The sequence below is a fragment of the Perna viridis genome, chromosome 6 (assembly GCF_037379345.1).
Source record: "Perna viridis isolate PV_CMFRI_1.1 ecotype Kerala chromosome 6, ASM3737934v1, whole genome shotgun sequence".
Taxonomy (NCBI): domain Eukaryota; kingdom Metazoa; phylum Mollusca; class Bivalvia; order Mytilida; family Mytilidae; genus Perna; species Perna viridis.
In genome coordinates, this window is record NC_142450.1 from 43,104,383 (window position 1) to 43,126,864 (window position 22,482).

Sequence of the window (22,482 nt, forward strand, 5' to 3'; positions counted from 1 at the left end):
GTCTGCATTAATGCACCCAAAAATGTGACATGAACTTATTTATTTAACTCCCGTGGTAAGCAATACATCTTACAGCTAAACCAAGTGTCATGATACATTTTTTAGTTTTTACACAAAATGTTTGAACTCCAGGAAAGTATCATAATTCCATGACTCACTAAGCCACCGTGTCAGTGAGCAGAACAAGAAACAGGATCTGATGTAAGTAACTGTGTGTGTATTACCAACTAGATCTATATTTTGGTAGTACTGTATATGTATATGTATATGTAACTACTTGTTGTGTGTTTCCCAATTTTTGAGCTGGCCTGTTGATTCTGATATTGATATTTGAATGTCTCTATTAAATATTTCTTAAGTCAAGATCATTGTCTTTTTTTCAATTTCCACATACCATCAATCCTGCTGATGATTATGTACTGGCGACTGATCTTAATTGCCATACTTGCATGGAATCAAATTTTGAAAATATATATATTTGCAATTTCAAAATAAACAATTATTATCTGAGTGACTTATTTTGATGAGATTTTTTAAAACATTGTATAAACTATTGCCCTTCATGGACTCTTTAATTGGAATAAAAATTCTTATAAAGCAGTGGCTCCCCATCCCCAAGCTCCGGTCTCAATAATTATCATGGGAAAACAGCTTATTGACAGGGCAAAGGATGTAAATTTTACTTATGTACATCACTTTAAAATAAACAATGAAACATTAAGTTAAAGCAGCATTGGCTGCCAACTTTGTTCAGTTCTGATTCTACTGAACGGCTTGAGTTGTCAGTCTTCCTTGCCGTTGATTAACCACTTTCGCTTTGCAATCAGATTTTTTTAAAAGAATCAACCCTTACAGCACATGGATAGATTAAGGTCACCAGAAGTTACATGCATACAAATTTATCTAGGTCAACTTTTTGTCTTGCAAGACAGTAAATGTATCGACACCTATTTCATGTATTTAATGCATTTTATTTGTGGATATCAAATATAATTAAACAGGAAAAGTACAATTTAGTAGAAATAATTCAAAGTTAAGGCATATTTCAACAGAAACAAAAAATTACGAAAATGACAGCTAATGCAGCTTTAAGATATTTTATCACTTTAAATAGGATGTTAATAAAATACTAGTTAAATGACATTAAACTTAAAAGTGTTTTTCATATTTTTTAAATGATTATATTAAAACATTTAACTCAGTTTAAAAGGCTATCACATTGATGCAATATCTTTAATTTCTATTGCATAGTTTGCACATCCAATATATGACCTTTTTGTTCACTTTCGCAAAACCATTTATTGTCAAGTTACTGGAATTCTCATGGGGACCAACTGTGCACCACCTATTTGAAGCCTCTTTCTGTACTATTATGAATCACAATTTATGGCAAGAATAAATTAAGTCCCTTCCAAACAACATTTGGTAGAAAAATTTAATAACACCATAAGATATTAGGATGATAGTTTGGCTCTGAACAACAATGACTTAAATATTTATACCTAAGATGTATATCCTGTAGAACTGTCTTTGAATAAAACAAATATTGATAATAAAGAATGTTTGTTTCTTGATCTTAGTATTCATATCAATAATGTTAAACTTAATACGAAAATTTATGTTAAAAGGTTGATTTTTTTATTCCCTATTGCAGGGGTAAAGATTAGGAAATACAACCTAGTAGCCATATTTTTGTTTAATGTAATATTCTCTGTTTGTTCAACTAAAATTTACCCAAGGATTTGCTAGCCCAGCTTAATATCTAGTAGCCACGGGCTATGGGGCAACTGCTAATTTTTATCCCTGCTATTGTCAACTATCCGTTTTTAGATGGTGACATTCCCTTGTCACCATCATAGGGTGTTTACATATCATAATTAGTTCTATTTGCTCATATTTGTAACAATGTTTTGAATTTTAACGAAGGGAATCTTTATATAACTGAGAAATTACTATTTCAAGGTTTTCGATATCATAAGCTTGTGAAGACATTTACAAAATCTTTCAACTAATACAAGGAACTCACTCTAAAATATGGATGTACTTGTAAAGGATTAATATGTGCTGGTTTCTCTCACCCTTTGTTTTACGGTAATATTCTGCACAAAGTACAGAAAGCTTGATACTCACCCAATAAGTTAATTAAACCATTGAATAGGCTCATTCATAAGGGGTATAGTTATGATATTGTTGTCAAATCGTTCAGGATAGCATTTTTGGTATCAACATTTATTCGCTCATAGGGTCTCTACATAGAAATTATAACTTTATATTTAAAGCAGTTTTTGGCATGACATGGGTTGTGTCCTTTTTGTATGACTTATGATGTACCGTGATTCTCAATCCCACATGGGAAGAATTGGGATTGATTTTACATACAAAGGGGACATAACTTTTTGTAGGTTTATACTGATCTGGAGCTGGCATGTCAGTTAACTGCTAGTTGTCCTTAGTTTGTACATTTGTGTAATTTGTATTCAGTTTCTTTATTTCCCTTGTAACAAGTGACTCAGTGTGTTTAACTGTGTAATATGTTTTCCACAGTGGCAAGATTTTAAAGGGGAAGGGTTGTGATCATGGCAAAGTACTTTAACACATGTTTTACTCCTGTCCCAAGTCGGGAATTTCTGGCCTCTGTATGTCTTGTTTTGTTTTCACCTTTAGTTTATTTTTATGTTACTGTACTCAAGTATATAGGGGCATCTCTTTCTCTGTACTTGTGTATAATGATGTTTTGGGGCCAGCTGCAGCCTGTCCTATGGTATGAGGGTTTCCTCGCCGTTCATTGAAAACCAGTGGGTGGCCTTGGGCTGACATTTTCATCCCGGTGTTGTTGTTGTCTCTTTGACATACACAACTTACCTATTCTACTTATATTATTCTTATTCATACTGTATATTTCTATAACACTAGAGCATGTTGCACCTGACGAAATTCTTAACTGTACCAGCCAGGAAAAAAATCCATATTTCCCCATGGAACGGTCAGTAAACTAAACGAGTTACAGGAGCACTCTGCAGTATTTAAATCTCCTGCCTTTGAGAGGAAGTTGCTGCTACACTACTGATCCTAACAGCTTATGGAGTCAATTTGAAACTAGGACCACTGGCATTGTAAGCCTTAACGTTCTATCAACTGATTTAAATGAATACTTCACTAGCACAGCTAATGGAACATGGTTTAAAATTTAAGTAGCCCTCTAGATAAGAATCATGCAGAATGTGATTCATGGCTGGAAAGCCTACACATTTTTATTTTTGATATTTTATTTTAAATGTTATAGTGAACAGAAAGTAACGATAACTGTTGTTCTTGGGAGATAAAAATTATATAGAATTTTCTGTAGAATTCAAAATTAAGGAGATAACTCTATAAGTGACCCCAAAGTACAATAGAAACTACTGGATTTTCAATGAGAATTATTTCCTAAAAGCAGACAGGTTAGAATGAATAATTATTCATTTCATTAAATAGACCTTAAAAGCAATTTAATAACAAAAATAAAAATGTGTAGTCTTTTTTGGGGTGTATTGCATATTACAGAATTTGCATGATTCTTACAATGACTGCTACTTAAATCTTCTACATCTGATAGGAAGCCACTGGTACATGTCATTACCAAATAATCATTTCCTGAACAGAAAAGTTCCTTAAAAATTCATCAATCAGTTTTAGAGGAGTTTTAGAACCCCCCCCTAAAAAAAGTGATACTACTACTTAAATATAAACTTGATATCCTAAAACTTTAGGGAAATGGGTTGAGTTTATCAGAAAAAGAAAAATGTTAGTCACAACTTGAAATATTCAAATTGTCTTAAACTAATTGCATTTATTGTTTTATTGTGGTTTTGGCCAAATTTCTAGCAGTTTTTACAGAATTTTCTGCCTTACTAAATAAACAAATCTCATATGACATTTTTTTTCTATTGTCATTTTTTCCGAATGTATTCTTTTATTGTTTTTTTTTTCTTAGATTAGCCTTGTACATTTCCAGCAAAATTACATGATTGTTTTGTGTTGCAGTAGTTTGAGATTTTTGACAAATTTTTGCCAGGTTGACTGGCCTAGATATCAGCTGTTAAGGACATTCTACACCATATGGATTTTTATAATTAAATAACTAACTATGAACTTTTCATTAACTGGATAATTGTTTAGAACAATTGGATGGTTTCAAGCATCATATGATATAATATTGATTTTGGAGAAATTATCATAATTATTTATCTGAGCCAGTAGAATGCTTCTAAAGGTTATTGATTAAGTCTGTAATAAAATTGCTCTGATAGACGTCAATGGAACCTACTGCCTACACTCAAACTTAATTCATGCAGGGAAGTTTTAAGGGACATTAAATTATGGAATAAGGAAAAGAAAGGCTGAATTTGTGACATTTAATTGGAACTATGTTAAGACTTCACAGACCATTATGTTCTGATGTCACTTTCAGGTAATTTCTTCTAGTTGACATCTTTTGTTTTGGTCTTATGACTCGTATGATGATACCATTTGTTGATCAAACAAATCAGTATTAGTTATGATAATTTTTAAGCATATTTTATTTGTAAGTCAAACTAAATATTTCTTTTTTTTCATCATGGTGAAATTATTATCTGTCTAATTTTATTATATTGTGTCTAGAGCTTGAGAATGAGATCAATATTCAATAGATTTATGTGATGTATTTAAGGAAGGATTTTCATAATTTTATGTTCACCAGGATCCAACTCTTGAAAGATGTTTTCAGTTTTATATCAGTCAGCACTCTTGAATTTTGTCTTTGTATACCCTGTGGAGATAAGTAGGCTAAACAGTTTTGGTGTAATTTGGATAAGAATGAAATCTTGTAAATTTATTAATTGCTAGACATGACAGATGTCATTGGACCCAGCATTATGTCGGACATTAAGATTATTTAGAATGTTTGTTGCAATGTGCTTTTCAGAAGGGTGGTGTTACATATTCTAAGATCCAGTGGTAAATTATTTATTTTCTGGTTTAAATGATTCTGTCCTGTCTGAAGGCTGATATTTTCCCCTATTTAGTATTGTGTATTACAATGATTTCAGAGGTGTTATGAACTATAATCATGGAAATGGGTAATTTTACCTTAATATTTGATTGTGCTATAAAAAAATGATAATTTGTTTTTCCAAACTACTTCAATATAAACAAATGCTGCCTTTCTAGTCTCTTGTTGTAGCCTTGCTATTTATAGAATCATTGTGTCATAATTATTTTGGGGCTGTCCCTACACTTTATAACGGTAGATAGATAATTCAGTTACTTATAAATTTTGTGTTTTTAGATTGGTACATGATATCAGTCCTGACATTCTAACAGAAGATGATTCTGGTGATTATACTGCTAAAGAACAATATATTTTATCCTGTCTATCACAAACCAAACAGAGAACACATGATAGACTGAAACCAAAGCATCAAATAGAGAGAACAGGGGACAAGTTAGGACACCACAGTAAAGAGGATATTCTGTTATCACAGCAGAAAGCTTTGGAGAAATTAAATAATGTTATTAATTCTCAGTATTTAGATTGCCAAGGCAATAAGTTAGATATACAGACACACAATGAAGTGAGTAACTACCCATGGTATATTCTATTTGAAACTTTTGTGATGTCATTTGAAAAAAAAAACCATCAGTTTGTGTCTCAGGAAAAACTTATGCATGTGTAGACAACCCACAAATGTATATATATGTTAAAAAATCAAATTAGTATATTCAATAAATATCCTATGATTATGTTTTTATGTGGTAAATAGCTATTTTAACTGCTTTCTATACACTTTCAGTCTAGTGACAGATCTCATGATAGGCCAGCCCATAAAACCCTTCCAAACAACAGAAGATGCCAAAGCTCCAATGGTTTTAAGATTCCTAAGAGGCCAAGGAAGTTGCCAGAGATCCCTAGGCAACCTGCTAGTGGTTAGTAGCTGCAATAGTGTGCCCACATTGAATGACAACTGACATGTATATCAGGGTTATATTTGGCTTCATTTAATTGAAATTTTAAAAATTTTGTGGAAAACTAGAAGATCTTGCTTACTGGTAATTTTTGATGACCCGCATCTAAAACTTTTCCACCTAAGGCATGAACTTTAAGTTAAAACACATAACTTTCTAATGTTATTTGTATGCAGATATCCCCAATCTTGTTTAGACATGTAAGTCCAGTCAGTATAAATTTAAAACTTAAAATCGCAACAGAAAATGTTATGATCAAAATATGTAGCATTGTGACCAAACCAATAAAGTTTAACAAAATCTAACATGCGGAAACCTTGAAAAAATGCATTTCAAATATCCTGTGGAAATTAACATTAGAAAGGGGGGGGGTAACTACGTAAAAATAATGTTTTTGTCAGATTTTTGTTCCTTTATCAATTTCATGTAAAGTATGATACTCAGATGGAAGTGTTCTTTTTCTTATTTACTTTCTCCTATAATATCTTGCACATGATTTGTAAAATTTTGGGTAAATTAAAATTTTTGGGAAGTTTTTAATTAAAATGCCTATTTTCAGGCACTTCCATCATTTTGATTTTTTTCTTAAAAAACTTTTACTGTTTGTTTCTGCAAGCTTTTTATCATCAGTTTTGCATTTGTTAAAAGAATCTCTTAACAAAAAAAAAATCTTATTTACTTCATCATTTTCTTCAAAATTTGAATGTCTGAACTTTGTTATCTTGAAAATGGCCACATGGTTTACTATTTTGTTCCTAAATCTAAGATGTTGTTTGGTTAAAGATATAAAAACTTCTTTTAATATGTCATTGATCCTTTCATCAATGCTGAAACGTCTAATATTTATATATATTTATCTCAATGGAAATTTTTACATCCAGCTCAGTCTGGATTTAGACCTAAAACTCCTGCCAAACTGCTCTTGTGAATATTGTGGATAAATGGCTATGCAAGATGAATAATGGAAACATAAATCTGGCTATATTTTTAGACTTTAAAAAGGCTTTTGATGTTGTTGATCATGATGTACTTTGTAAAAAAACTAATGATCTATGGTGTAAATGACAGTACTGTGTAATTCTTTAAGTCCTACTTAAAGGATAGAAAGCAACAAGTAAATATTTTAAACACCAATTCAACCAATGAGCATTTGGAACGTACGCAAAAATAGTCCTACGCAGAAATTACCCCTGTTCCTCATAGTGCTGTGAAAAAAGTTCTCATCTTATTTAAAAAATTTAAACAGTTTCTGAAAGGAAAAACATTTCTGTACATTTTATAGGTGCATTTTGCTTCTTGTGATGTGAAGCCTAATCTCCATAATGATTTTTAAATATACCCTTATCTTGTGAAAACACTGGGATTTCCCATGCTATTTATAGACCCTTCACTTCCGGTGACCAGTACTGCACTGCAAGTCTGCTAACCCCACATGCCATTCTGAGGATTGTGAGCTGACATATGTAGAATCATGCTGATATATAGTCCTCTGCAGGTTAAAGTTAAGGTAAAGTCCAGAGAAGCCATTTAATATTGTGAAATTACCATAGAAGCCTATGGAAAGTGGAATTAGTGGTTTTTAGCCTATATTAGTTCTTTTGCAGGATTGGAACTATTGCAAGCCTACACTTTTCCAAAGTGCAGAGCTGTTTTTTCCAACTATTTTAATTCCTTTCTCTTTCACAGAAGGGTCACAATCTGAGGAAGACAAATCCCAGACTAAAGGGATGAATGAACGCTGTCTAGCTGATGAGTTACAAGAAGCTCTTCTGAAAGCTGAATCAGTTGAAGATGATGTGTTTTTACCAAATGAACAACCTACTGCTAAACAATGTCTTGACAATTCGAAAATCTATCCCAAGTTTAGTGGAAGATATTTAGACGAACTTAAAAGCTTACAGTTTTCCAATAGTGTGTCAAAAAATACAAAACCATTTTTAAATTCGAACAATATATACTTGGAAGAAGATTCATCTGTAGAGACTAAACGTCCTTCTGTTGCTTCAGCTTCTGGCAGAGATGGAAGAGAATTCGATGGTAAAATGAGATTATATTTTGATAGAAATATAGTGTCAGACTTTGAAAATAACATTAAACTTGATAATTACACACACACAGTAACTGGAATAGTTTTGGCTTTCATTACATTATCATTTGGTTCATTTTGTTCTATTAGATTAAGTAGAACAATTAATTAATCTGAAATGACAGGGAAGCACCTGCAAGCCTTTTCCCATATCAATATATTTCTACTGAAATCTACATTGTATATTGTAAAAATAATTTGACTATTAATTGGAAAAAGTCAATAACCGAAATATGATCATAAGTGTCGAAGAATGCTTAGATTGAATGAGCGATAAATTTTCTTCATATTTTATTGCTATTTTCAACATAAATTTTGAATTGATTGGCGAATAGATATTTGCATTGTGTCGTTTTGGCGGATGAAAGTCTGAGAATGAAATTATCAAATTCTATTTCACAATGAGAATTATCCAAAAATTATCAGGGAACATTCAATAAATCTCTGCTGTCTACATACTTGCAATAAAAAGAAATACTGAAAGTAGCATACTAGTTTGAACTTCCTTTGAACATGAATTAAAACAATCATTTTATTAATATGAATTTCTAAACATGTCTTAACAAATGACATAAAGATTTTACAATATTTAGTGGCTGTCACTGTTTGCTGTTTCAGTATTTAAAAACCATGGTATATTGTTTACCTTCAGTTATTGGCTGGGTTTTACTCATGTAAATTGTCTTATAGTAGAATGGTGAGGTGGGGAAAATATTTGTCAAATTTATGACAAACAGTGATTTCTGTCTTTGATCCATTTTTATTGTGATTGTTTGATTCTATTCATAAAGGACACATTTCTTATCATTTGATGAAACCTAAAAATGTGATGTTTTAGATGGAAATATAACAAAACATTTACTTTTTTGATGTCTTGAACACAAAAAAACAATACATAAAATATTTAACATGCCCTTCATTAGTTATTATACCCCATGCAACAAAGTTGCGAAGGGTATAATGTTTTTGACCCGTCTGTCAGTCCATCCGTCAGTCCATCTTCAGTTTTCCGGACCTTTTTTTAAACCCTTGCAGATATTGACATGATTTTTGGTATATAAGTTCACCATGATAAGTTACAGATCAAGATCAATTTTTGTTCTCTGATGTCAAGTTCAATTTCCATTCTCCTTTGATGATTTTGTACTGAAATTACGGGCCTTGAACTTAGCAAAATTCACAGAAATAACAGTTTTCCGGACTTTTTTTCTAAACTTTTGCAGATGTTGACATGATTTTTAGTATATCAATTCACCATGATAAGTTACAGAACAAATTTGTAGTTGGTTCTGCTCCTATAATTTTTACAGAAATTAGAGGCTTGAACTTATCAAAATTCACAGAAATAACCATTTTTCTGACTTTTTTTCTAAACGCTTGTAGATTATGACATGACTTTTGGTATGTAAGTTCACCATGATAAGTTACAGGTCAAGTGTATATTTCGTTCCGCTATGATGATACCTACTTCGGATAACTATCTAACTAAAACTCAAAGAAATCACAGTCTGGAGTTTGAAACTACCATTCTGAGTAACAGAATTTATTAAGAAGATAAAGGTCTAAAATATAAAAAGCACTTTTTTTCCTTTTTTTTATCTGGGTCCTTCTACATATATTTCTCTTATGAACAAATTTACTTGAGTATCCAACATTGGGACATGTGGGGTATGTGAGCATGCTCACTAAGGTTCTTTAATTACAATGGTCATGACAAAGCATCACTTTACTACAGCTTTATTCTCTGAGTGTTTGTACATATATTAGTAAGTCATATTACAAATGTTTAAAAAGTCTTCAAACACTTGTTCTTTTAAGGGTCAAGGCGAAGATCCTCTTCAAGTTATCCTGGAACCAATTACTTAGATATGGAGGTAACTCACAGGGGAATGCATAGGTTTGTACCAAGACATAAAGATGAAATGGAGATAGAAATAGGCGATCCAATACATGTATCTAAAACAGGAGATGATCTCTGGTGTGAAGGTATGTTGGGTGCATTCTCATGTGGAGTTTTAATGTTCCTTTCACAGGATAATATTTAAATCCAAGTTTTGGGACTTTTGTGTGACTCAATAAGACTAAAATTTCATCACCAATCTTTATTTACTGAAAATATATTATGAATTTATTTTAATATCATATCAAACAAAACATTTGCACAAAATGTTAGTTATAGAAAAGGGATGCGCATCTTACATCAGACATACTAGTGTTACAAAACTAAGTACCCAGTAACATTCCTAATCCTAAGCTAACTAACTAAAGACAAGTGTTGTTCTATGAACTTCATGGGTATTAACTCAATGGCTTAAAGAAGTTTTGTCAGTAAGTGTATTATTTTATTTTAATTAATCATCTAGGTCTAAAACAAACTAATTTCATTGAGAATTTTAAGTTTGTAAATTTACCAACCAAAGAAATTTTTCACTTAAGTTGTCTGTATTCCTTGTTACTAGATGCCAGTTTGAAGTGAGTGTTGTATTGTATAGGTTCATGTAACTACTACCCACATTTCAGGTGTCAATTTGAGGTCAGGACAACAGGGAATCTTCCCATCAATGTATGCAACAGATTTACAGTTCCTGGAGGAAGAAACAGGTAGATAGAAGCAGTTTCCATAAACATCAAATGTTATACACTTCATGAAATTATGTAATATTTGTTTTTGCATTGTCAGACTTTCAAAGAAATTTCTATTCTGTTACTAGTTAAACTATAAATCTTGAGACTTCTCTATTCATACCCTCCTGTTGGAAGGAGGTGGTAAGCTATAAATCTTAAGACTTCTCTATTCAGACCCTCCTGTTGGAAGGAGGTGGTAAGCTATAAGTCTTGAGACTTCTGTATTCAGACCCTCCTGTTGGAAGGAGGTGGTAAGCTATAAATCTTGAGACTTCTGTATTCAGACCCTTCTGTTGGAAGGAGGTGGTAAGCTATAAATGTTGAGACTTCTCTATTCATACCCTCCTGTTGGAAGGAGGTGGTAAGCTGTAAATCTTGAGACTTCTATATTCATACCCTTCTGTTGGAAGGAGGTGGTAAGCTGTAAATCTTGAGACTTCTCTATTCAGACCATTCTGTTGAAAAGAGGTGGTAAAGGACAGATATTGATTGGTACTTACAATAAGTTGCCTAACACATCAGAAACTGTACCACTTTATAACTTACTCATTCCTGTTCAGTGATAGTCTGATGTATAATTTGTACTGTACATTGCATTGTCAAATAAATATTCATTTAAAAATCTACTTTTTAAGTGTAGAAAATGATGTAATTTGCAGGTTACATCATAATACATGTACATAGTAATCAGGAAAACTCAGTTTGTTTAGAAAGTGAAAGTCAAAATATCTGTACTATCTCATGTTTGTTTAGAAAGTGAAAGTGAAAATATCTGTTTGATCTTATGTTTGTTTAGAAAGTGATACTACATGTATTAATATTTGTTCTATCATTATAATGCAAAAATCCCTAACAGGAACACTAATATTTTGACACGTTTATCTTAACGATCACTAGAAGTACAGTAAGTACTTGATTTTACAGAGGAAGAAGATGGAAGTTGGAGATTCCAATTACGTTTCCTTGGCTCTGTAGAAGTTAATGGACACAAGGGAGATGAAGTATTATGTCAGGCAATCAATAAGGTAGATTCTAGTTATCATAAAGTCATTTAAGATTTCTATTTCATATGCAATGGGCTTTGTGGAATAGATGAAAAATTTGTTGGTAAAGCAAGACGAGTAAAATATTGACCCTTAAAGGTTGCAGTGTGAAACTAGCAAAACCTTATTGATGAAGTACTGTATTGACATTTATAGTATATTCAATATTTATAACATGTGAAAGGCAAGTGGATATAACCACTCAGTAGGGCTAAAATATATTATGGTTTTATTGTTATTTTTGTGGGGCTAGTGGATATAATCAGTCAGTAGAGCTAAAATATACTGTTGTTATATTGTTATTTTTGTGGGGCAAGTGGAAATAATCACTCAGTAGGGTTAAAATATACTGTGGCAGTGTGGGAAACCATTTTTGTTCCCAACTTGCCACTCTGGCTAGTGGAATATTGATTTTGCTAGCCAAGTAGAAATTCAACTAGCCAAAGTGGGGCAAGTGGAAATAATCACTCAGTAGGGCTAAAATATATTGTGGTTTTATTGTTATTTTTGTGGGGGCAAGTGGAAATAATCACTCAGTAGGGCTAAAATATACTGTGGTTTTGTTGTTATTTTTGTTGGGGCAAGTGGAAATAACCACTCAGTAGAGCTAAAATATACTGTGGTTTTGTTGTTATTTTTGTGGGGCAAGTGGAAATAACCACTCAGTAGAGCTAAAATATACTGAGGTTTTATTGTTACACGTATTTTTGTGGGGCAAGTGGAAATAATCACTCAGTAGGGCTAAAATATACTGGTTTTATTGCTATTTTTGTGGGGTAAGTGGATATAACCACTCAGTAGAGCTAAAATATACTGTGGTTTTGTTGTTATTTTTGTGGGGCAAGTGGAAATAACCACTCAATAGAGCTAAAATATACTGAGGTTTTATTGTTATTTTTGTGGGGCAAATGGAAATAACCAGTCAGTTGGGCTAATAAAACATACTGTGGTTTTATTGTTATTTTTGTGGGGCAAGTGGAAATAATCACTCAGTAGAGCTAAAATATACTGTGGTTTTATTGTTATTTGTTGGGTAACAATATTCATAGATTTTGTAGGTATTCTGGATTCACAAAAATTTTAATCTTTCACACAATGATCTCTAGGAATGAATGTATAATAGGATGAAATGTCTTGAATGTTCTAGTGTCATTTTGGCAGAAGCTATATCGAGCAATCAGACTCATGTTACCCCATAATTATTTAACTTAACCAGAAATCAATTACATTGTATATTTTAACCTTTGAGCTTTATGAGCTATATCATGTATATGACATCAGTTTGTGCCTAAAATAGATTGCATGTAAAGAAATTACATTTGACATACTTGGGATTTTTCCAACTTTTCATTTTCATTATTCTTATTTTCTTGGTCTCATGCGTTGTCCATAACTGCTCCTTAACAACTTGCAGGATTATTATGAAACTTAATGAGGTGTTAGATTACCATATGGAAATGTGCATGCTGTTAGGAATTTATGTTTGGAAAAAAATTGTAGAAATGACGGCTGTTGGAACTAAGGCATTTTGAAGCAAAACTTGGTCTGATGCTTTGTCCAAAAATTGTCCTTAAGGACTTGCAGGATTGTAATGAAACTCAATGGAGTGTTAGATTATCATATAGAGAAGTGTATATTGTCAGAAATAGGTCCTATTCTGGTATTGTGTTGTGCTGTTTGGATTTGGCTGTTTTAGAAATGACAGCAAATTGTGTGGCAAAAGTGTAGTCTGTCCAACATAAAAACTGTGACCAATATGAATTATATGTCCACATTGGTTCCAAAATGTACAGGGTTCAACAGGCTGCGGAGGTTATTTGTCCTGTTAGGGGCAATTGATTTAAAATAGTCAAAACAATTTGATAAGCAGATGTACAAAGTTCCATTTATTTATATCATGCACTTCTATATATATATATATATGTGTATATGATGCTGACTATAGATATTCTTACAAACTAGATATTAAATCAGAGCCAGTTTTACATTTATATTTGTTCTCCACTTTCAATATTTGTAAAATGGAATGTGTGAAAGGGTTGATCAATGAGTGAAATGATGATTTATACCCAATTATTGTTAATAAATAATTCGGTTTACTTTAATTAAAACTAGACTGTGTCATGACGTAAAAGAATTAATCAATAATACTATAGTGGGATAATTCTTTGAGTGTTCTAAGTGGTTTATTGTATTTTTGATGTGACGTGTTCCCCATGTCAGACAAAGGACAAGTCAGTGGAAAGACTTTAAATTGATTAGAAATTTACTGAATGAATGCTTCTGTCAGATCACCCAAACTTACATTTAATCTTTCTGAATGTTCTTAATGATGAATTTGACAACGTCTTTCTTGATAAAATATATCAACTCATAAAATCAATGATAATGATATAATTTGCAATAGATTGTTCACTGTATAGTCTCAATAGGTTTTAAGATTTCTGCTAAGAATTAACTAATTTTGTAATCCTTCACTGAATTGTCATTATTTGAGGAACTAAATCTCTTTTTTATATGACAGCGAAAACAATTTTTCGGGTCATATAAAGGCATCACCCTGTCACCATCCATGGCGACTATTAACTTGAGTTTATTTATGATAACTTGAATAAAGCTTATGTGATCTTTGGACATGGTGGAAGGCCTTATATTGGACATTTTTGCCCCACCCCATTTGGAAATAAGGGGTAAAAGGGGGGAAATTGATATTATTGAAATTGGTAGGAAAAGTTTATTGTTGATCCAAATTTTATGATATGGATGTTAATGTGTACCTTTTAAAATTCTGTTTTAAATATTTTGACAGGGTATAGGCTTATCTTTAAATGTTTTGGAGTTGCAGGAGTAAAAATTTTGGCCATGCCCCAAAAAAATCTATTTTATTTTTGATCTGATTTTGATTTTTTATTATTGGATTCCTTATGAAAATCCCTGCCTGAATGTTACAGTCAGATTTCAGATGTCTCTTATGACTTGAGTTATAAGAAATCAAAGATGTCACTCCCCAAATAGTCAACTTTTTTCTTATTTTGGTCTGATTTTGATTTTTTATTATTGGATTCCTTATGAAAATCCCTGCCTGCTTGATACCAATCATATTTAAGATATATATAGGGTGGTATATAGGATCCAAACCTGTTGTTATGTCTGTAATTGACTATAAGTTCCTATGCTTCATTGTATCAAGAATCAGTGTCCTCATTTGCCCCAAGTGAACAGAGTTCAACATACTGTGGTAATATCATGCTGCGTTCTGCAAAGCTCTGTTATTACAATTCATTACAAGTACTGTAAATCTACTAGTTTGAAGGATACATTAGTTCGTTTTGTTTTAGAAGCATTATAGGTAATATTTTCCAAATTTGCTGGTATACAGATACTATTTGCAGATTTTTGTCTTCACAAAAATAATAGAAAAAATCACTCATGAAAATTAGCTGGCTGGTAATAGAGTTAACACTGATACCTGTAATTTAGTCATTTATTATGGGGTCATGATGAAGAAAAAAACATAAAGATCCCAATTTCTGGTAATTTTACTTGAGTGGTAACCAACTTTCTCTGTTTAGAGCTACATTTTTCTATGACATTGTAGGTTGCTTTATCAAGAAGGTCACAGAAAAGTTCAGTGCCTCCACCTTTATGTACAGTGGAAATTAGCCAGTATGGAATTAGAATGTTAGATAAAAGTAAAACTGGGGTAAGATAGATTCCTACAATCATGGTAACATTAGTCCATATAATAGATGTACAAATTTTATTTATTTATACATAGACTTTCTAACATTTGAAGTTGATTGATTTGAATTCTTTAAGATATCAACACAAAGTTGGGAATTTACCACATCAAAAACTAGAAAAAGGTTGGTAGGAGTTAATAATCATATTTCTGCAATCTTAAACGTTACCTTTAAATTATTACTCTGCTTGCAAAGAAAAAATTCTACTCTACTTTTTTGATATACTAGAGACTGTTTTTTTTTCAGCATGAAGACACAGATTTCACACACTTTTTTGCACTGAAGAATATATCATTTTGTGGATGTCATCCAAGAAAAGACAAGTATGTTTTAACATGGGTTAGGGAGGATCTTATCTGAAAATTTTCTCTTTTATACGACTGCAAAATATTTGTGATAGTATCATATGACTGTCATTGTTGGTTAACAATATGTTACGTGACACTATCTGGAGTGTTAATATCACAACTCATATGTTATGCCAGAGCTTGCTGAAACTATGCAGACTTTTTTTTATCACTCTAGAATTCTAACAAATACGCTTCTGGAACAGGGTTATGTTGCTACAAGATTGAAGTCATCACAACAGAAGTTTTATGGTTGTCATTATGAACTCTTGGATCCTTACACACAATCTGCACAATGGAAACTGATTTATTCAAGGGGTCATAGTTTTCCTTTCCTCTTTCGACTACCCTGGACTTTACTTTTTATGAGCAACTCAGCGGATGTTTCTAGAAAAGCAGAGGATGCTTACTATACCAGTGCACCTGGTCCATGCTTCCAGTTTTTAGTGGAGTCCGAGTTGCTCCTTTGCTTTTGTTACTTTGTATGTATGATTTTAGTTACTTTATGTTCTTTGTTGTGTATGTCTGTTTTCCATGTGTGGTCTTTGTCCCTGGATTACATTCTCTTGATTACCGCTATAACCTTGGTTCCCTTGATAACTCTGAGTATAAGTGTGTGTTTCTCTAAGGAATTATTCCACGTGGTTCAGTAACAAAAGTAAGGTTGGGATAGAGGTTATGATCCAACCAAGATAAGGTTGGGATAGGGGTTATGACCCAACCAAGGTAAGGTTGGGATAGGGGTTATGACCCAACCAAGGTAAGGTTGGGATAGCGGTTATGACCCAACCAATGTAAGGTTGGGATAGGGGTTTTGACCCAACCATGGAAAGGTTGGGATAAGGGTTAATGATCCTACTAAGGTAAGGTTGGGATAGAGGTTATGACCCAACCATTTAGAAAATAGGGGCCAAAAAAGTGATAAAAACAAACATTTTCTGGTTTCTGGACAATAACAAGAGTATTAGTTTATTAAATGATCTTAGTTAAATTGTACCTTGAGGTGCCATTCCACAAAAGTATGGGATAATGGTCATAACAGTTTAGGACTTTGATATACCTAACATCACACTGGCCCTATTCTGCTTCAGAACTCCCAAATTAACTACTGCATCATTAATACCCACCCCACACTTAGTTGTTGGTGAGTGTTTACCTCTCAAGTAACTCTTTAATACATCATTCATCATGAAAATGGTAAGGTATAGCATGAGAAATCTAGGTGAATGATGTTAACCTTACATAAACCAGAATAAACAGTTGAATTGTTTTTTGAAATAGTCTTTAATAATACTAATTTTTATTTTTAAGGTATTTTGCTTTTATAACAAAACATCCTAAGTTGTACAGATTTGCATGTCATGTGTTCCTGGGTGAGAGATCGACTAGACCAGTGAACGATGCATTGGGGTAAGGTTATTTATACATATATTGTTGTCTGTAGATTGTTACATAGGTTTTTATATACTGGTCCCTCTATCATATACCCTATAGACTTTCATATCTAGCTCAGTATTTAGATTTTGCCCTTATATAAGCCTTTGATACTAGGATCAGTATTGAAATGCTGTTTTCATTTGTCATATATGTTGCAGTAGTTTTTTAAGCACTATTGTTAAGCAGACACTTCATTCTAAATTTCCAATGACTTTTGTGGGTCTTGAAGGGGCATGATATTAGTTATAAGACTGAAACTAACAATTTTCCCTTTACTTCAAACTACACATATAAGCACAGTGGCAGGACAGCCGACCTGTGTTGTAGTAGGTAGTAGATTTAAAAAGACAGTTAATAGACTTTGCTAAAGCATTAATTCTTTAGCAGAATGGGTTTGCCAGTGGCCTGTCACCAAGCAGTTTGATCCTTGGTGACAAGCATATACTTATGTGAGGTAAATCATGCTCTTTCATTACACAAAGCTTTTGACGAAAAATCAAAATATGGTTTAAGGTATAGTTTTTATAATGGTCCTAATAAGCATCCAATATTTAATTTTGATTGATCTAAAAAAATATTATTACTTGAACTTTTTTAAATCAGGAACCAACATGGGATGAGAAACAAGCATTTTCATGATGTTCAGACAATAACCTGACACAAGTGAATGCATCTCTTTGAGATTAACATACAAGGTGGCATTCCACCTGAGGAAGATTTGAATAGATTTTGAGAGTTCTGACATGAGCCATTTTGAAACTAGGGGATATAAAGGGGCTTTCATGTTTAGTAAGGGCAAAAACTTTTTTTTTATTTGAAAATCTACATTGCTAAGTAATGGGGGAAATATTGAATAATATTTTTTTTTTTCAATTCATGGCCGATTAATTTTTTTTTACTCATATTTGGAATAATTTTTTTTTTCAAAATAATCCCAGGCCCCCTCAGTATAAAAATGGTTGGTGGCTTTGGAATGAGGGGACAGAAACAAAGCATGTTTCTGGTGTACAGAATATAACTTGAATAAATATGAATGGATCTCTTTTCAATTACCCAACAATGTGCCATACCTCCATAGAAATACTGGGATTTATTTTGGGAGTTGTTACTTGAACCATTTTGGAATAAAGGGTTGAAAGGAAACCCTTTGACCAATTTTAACCAAACTTGGGAGAAATACTTCTACAAAAAGATCCACTTTTTATTCCATTTGATAGAACAAGATAGCCACCATTGGATATCTAAGCAATTGATTGGCTGATTTTCGAAGATCAACTTTGTTGAAACCTTAGGTGCTAAAACTTGATGGCCTCTACAAATGATCTACTTTTTATTATGCTTGGGTGGCTCTGCAGTTGACTGGCCACTCAAAGTTACCATTGTTCACCTATGGGAAAATGCATTTTGGCCTATATCCTTGTTTCAGTTACTGGTAAGCCAGAGGTGGCAAAACTTGACAGAAATAATAAAAGGGACAATTTGTGCACTTAATAAAATTTTCGTTCTACTTGATTAAACAAAATAGTTGCCAATAGCTATCTAAGCTAATAATGGGCCAATTTTCAATGATCAGCTGTTCTGAAATCATAGATGCCAATGTTTTGAAATTTGATAGGGTTGATGACCTCAATGTCTTTTAAATATGATCCTCATTTTGTGGCTCAGGTGCCTCACAGTGTATGATGTTCTTATTTTGTAAATCCTGTTCTATTGGTCAAATTGATAAAAACTGAAAACTAGGTCATACTTAAGTTCTACATGTTGAAAAATGCATCGATTTTGGTTGTTCTTTTGGAAAGTTTTAATTTAACTTTTACTTATCTGTAATTTAATTTTAATTGTCCTGGCCTATAGAACAACCTTCAATGTCAGACCATGGCATTGTCAGTGGTAGAAATGATGTAAATGTAAAGAACTTTTTGAATGATAAACTTTTTGTGTAAATAACATATGATTTCAGATTCACTAGGTGAGCCATGCAGGCTGTTCAGAACCTCTAGTATTGAATTTACATTGGGGTTTGATGTTCTCTGCACACTTCTTTTATAGTCTTGTTAAATATTGTTTCTTTATACAGACAAGCTTTCAAGAGATTTTACCAAGAGTATATGGCATTCACACATCAAACAGAGGATATCTACATGGAATAAAGGATGAAGTTGGACAAGAAGACTCTATGAAATATTGAACCAAACTATACCATGCAAATGGGAGATTTAAATGAATAAGAAGTTATGAAAAGTAACATATTTCTATTTGATAAATATAATCATGTTGAGCAATCTATTGATGTATATTCAATGTTCAAAATATGAAGAAATAATTTTTTTTTCTGTTAGATTAGACCATTAATGTGTAAGTAAATGTGGCTACTTACAATACATAAAAAGTTTGTTGAAGTACTTTCTCAAGGTACATCAACAATGTTAAAACTTGAAGTTAAATAAGGAAGTGTCTTTGTAAATGTCGCCAGAAAAAAATGTTTTCTTTTTAACATTTCTCAATCAACCATTATATTCTAATATATTTTTATGCCTTATTTTGAATGATACATTTTGTGAGACATTAATCAGTTCACACAGTAATGCTCTACAAGCTAGTTTATCATGTTTCATAGCCTAGAATGTTTAAAATAGCTGATTCAATAGACTTGCTACAAGTCTCTCTTCATTATATATGACACAGAAAATTTCTGTAATGATAACCTTTTGATAATGTACATCTAACCTACAAAAAATTAAGTGCTACATGGTACAAACACAATCAATAATCTTTCTTTCATCTATTCTAAATTTAAAGAGTGGGACTTGTAGCAAATCTATTCATTTAAGAATGATAACTATGTAGTAGGAAATTTTGACCTTGTCAATCAAAGTTCAGTATCTTGGACTTATTGTTATGGTGCATAAGTAATAATGTGTTCATTATATGGAATGTGAAATTTTCTTTAAAATATTTTAAAGGCTTTTATACCCCTTTGAAAAACAGGAGGTATATATATCATGCTGTCCATGTGTTCTTCTGTCTGTTCATCTGTCCCTAGTTCTAATCTGGAACTCCTTTGAAACCACTGAATGGAATTTGATGAAACTTTCACGGATTCTTTATTACATGATGCCATTGTGAATCTCTTATTTTGTTAATAAATCTGAATGACTTTTGGGGTTTTCTGATGCAAAACATGGACTTTGTCATTTTTCTTCTAATCAGCTACTCCTCTGAAACCTCTGAATGAACATTGCTGAAGATTCTTTATTACATGTTGCCATTGTGCACCTCCTATGTCATTTTTTTTCATCTGAATGACTTTTGAGGTTTCCTGATGCAAATCATGGACTTTGTCATTGGTCAACCACAGTGATTTTGAAAAAAAATATCTTGATATGTTCTTTAGTAGCCGTACATTAATTTAATAGATGGTCATTTTAAAAAATAGCTCCAAAATTTTTTGTAAAAAGTTCAACATAAACAATGTCTCAGAGAAAAGATACATTTTGACATAAAAGTGAAATATCTCTCTTCCAATTTTTAAAGATATCTTATCATGGTGATATCCTTTTTGAATGTTTGAATAAATAGATATCTTTTTGATTGTTTTAATATTTGAATATGGCTAAGCTAGATTAAGGAAATTAAGTATGATGATAATGATAGGGGGTTTGTCAGGATATTTATGGTAAAAAAATATCTGTTTTTTATACTTATTTCACGAATAACCAAATGGTGTGTCCACTTTTGTCCCATTTCTAATGTTTTTATTACAGGTAACTATTCTATACTTTGTATGACTGTGATACACAAATGTGATGAGATCTTGTGATGAAATAATAATTATATGGAAATATGTGATAATATTTTTTTTGTTATGCTCGTTTCTGTTATGCATGAAAGTAGATAGAAACTTTGTTGTTTACTGTAGTTATGCATTAACGACTTTTGATTGAGCTATTTTCCTTTTGGACCAAATTTTTTTTGGTTTTATGTCAAACCAACCGTTTTGAATGGTTGAATATATGAGGTTTTTAGGAGATCTGATTTTTTTATGCTGTAATTAAGTACAATACTAATTTAAATGCAGTAAATTCTGAAAATATTTTGATGTATGTATTATTGAAAAGATGTGAATTGATTGCTATCACAATAGATAAAATTCAGTTCTTTATACAGTACTTAATCTGAATTTTCTTATATGTATGTCACATGAATATAAACTGTAACTATGTAAAAAATGAGAAATTTACATTAATAATCCATGCAGTAATTTCTAAATTCTCATTAATGATATAAATAAGTAATGATGAATGGGAGGTAATTTGAAAAGTGAAAATTTTCATAGGTAATTTGAATGCATTTGGTAGTTTTGTGCTTCTCCCCTTTTTCAGTTTGAAGCAGTACCTCTTGATTCTAGGTATGATAAGTGGAATTTTCTGGTATTTTAATTTTTTTATGAAACAGGTTGAATGATAGTGTTGTAAAGGATTTCTTGTGTGAAACTGATAAGAAAGAATGATACATAGTCCCTATTAAGGGATTTCCATATGTTCATGTAAGAAATGTATGAATGGTGTGGCTGTTTGCTATTTTTTAGCTGATAAAAAACAGTTATTTCTATTTGTTACCAGTGCCAAGTTAGAGATTGTAATCTATGTAGTAGTTAAGCTTTTTCTGCATTATGTACTCAATGAAGTGAAATTTCTCAGATTCAGAAATTTTCTTTTATTGAAATAAATTTACTAGTTAAGTAAAAATATATTTTTTATCATGAGCATCAATTTCATTTGCCAGAAAAAAGATTATGTACTTATTGTTAAATCTTGAATATTGTTCCCATTTGTGGGAGTAAATAAAAATACTGGTATTTTACTGCTAAACAGTTACTATTATGTAAAATGTGGACTTGTATCCATTGATGAAAATAATCCTATGGTATACTGAAAAGGGTAATGTGAGAAAAACTTAAAAATAAACTTATAATATCAAAGTAATTATTTGTTTCAAATACTGTCCATGTATAGAGGACTACAGCGAAGCCTAGTCATTTCCCAAATTTCCAATAACCTGATCTCTACATACATTAAACTTTCGAAATACTAGCTCTGTAGTATGTAGTGGGAAGAGGATTACATGATTAGTTACAAATTATAGAACTTTTTTTTATTTTGCAAATAAAAAATAAAGTAATTTTCAGTTCAACGAAAATGCTTGTCTTTAGTTTC

General features: G+C 31.9%; 1 protein-coding gene across 1 annotated transcript; it reads left to right on the plus strand.

Moving 5' to 3' along the window:
* Window positions 1–22,251, plus strand: LOC148615072 (uncharacterized). Its single transcript, XM_088589731.1, has 13 exons — window positions 1–201; window positions 2,914–3,113; window positions 3,974–4,450; window positions 5,309–5,594; window positions 5,814–5,946; window positions 7,672–8,022; window positions 9,890–10,057; window positions 10,592–10,672; window positions 11,621–11,721; window positions 15,338–15,442; window positions 15,729–15,805; window positions 17,141–17,239; window positions 19,344–22,251. Exons 3-13 carry the CDS (start codon window positions 4,407–4,409, stop codon window positions 19,414–19,416), a joined length of 1,518 nt encoding a protein of 505 aa, XP_088445857.1. The 5' UTR covers window positions 1–201; window positions 2,914–3,113; window positions 3,974–4,406; the 3' UTR covers window positions 19,417–22,251.
* The last annotated feature ends 231 nt before the right edge of the window (window positions 22,252–22,482 follow it).

Coding starts and splice junctions, on each gene's coding strand:
- LOC148615072 (XM_088589731.1), top strand. CDS start 4,407: ATGTTAAGACTTCACAGACCATTATGTTCTGATGTCACTTTCAG. Junction 8,023..9,889: donor AGATGGAAGAGAATTCGATG/GTAAAATGAGAT, acceptor TGTTCTTTTAAG/GGTCAAGGCGAAGATCCTCT. Junction 15,443..15,728: donor TAGATAAAAGTAAAACTGGG/GTAAGATAGATT, acceptor TTTTTTTTTCAG/CATGAAGACACAGATTTCAC.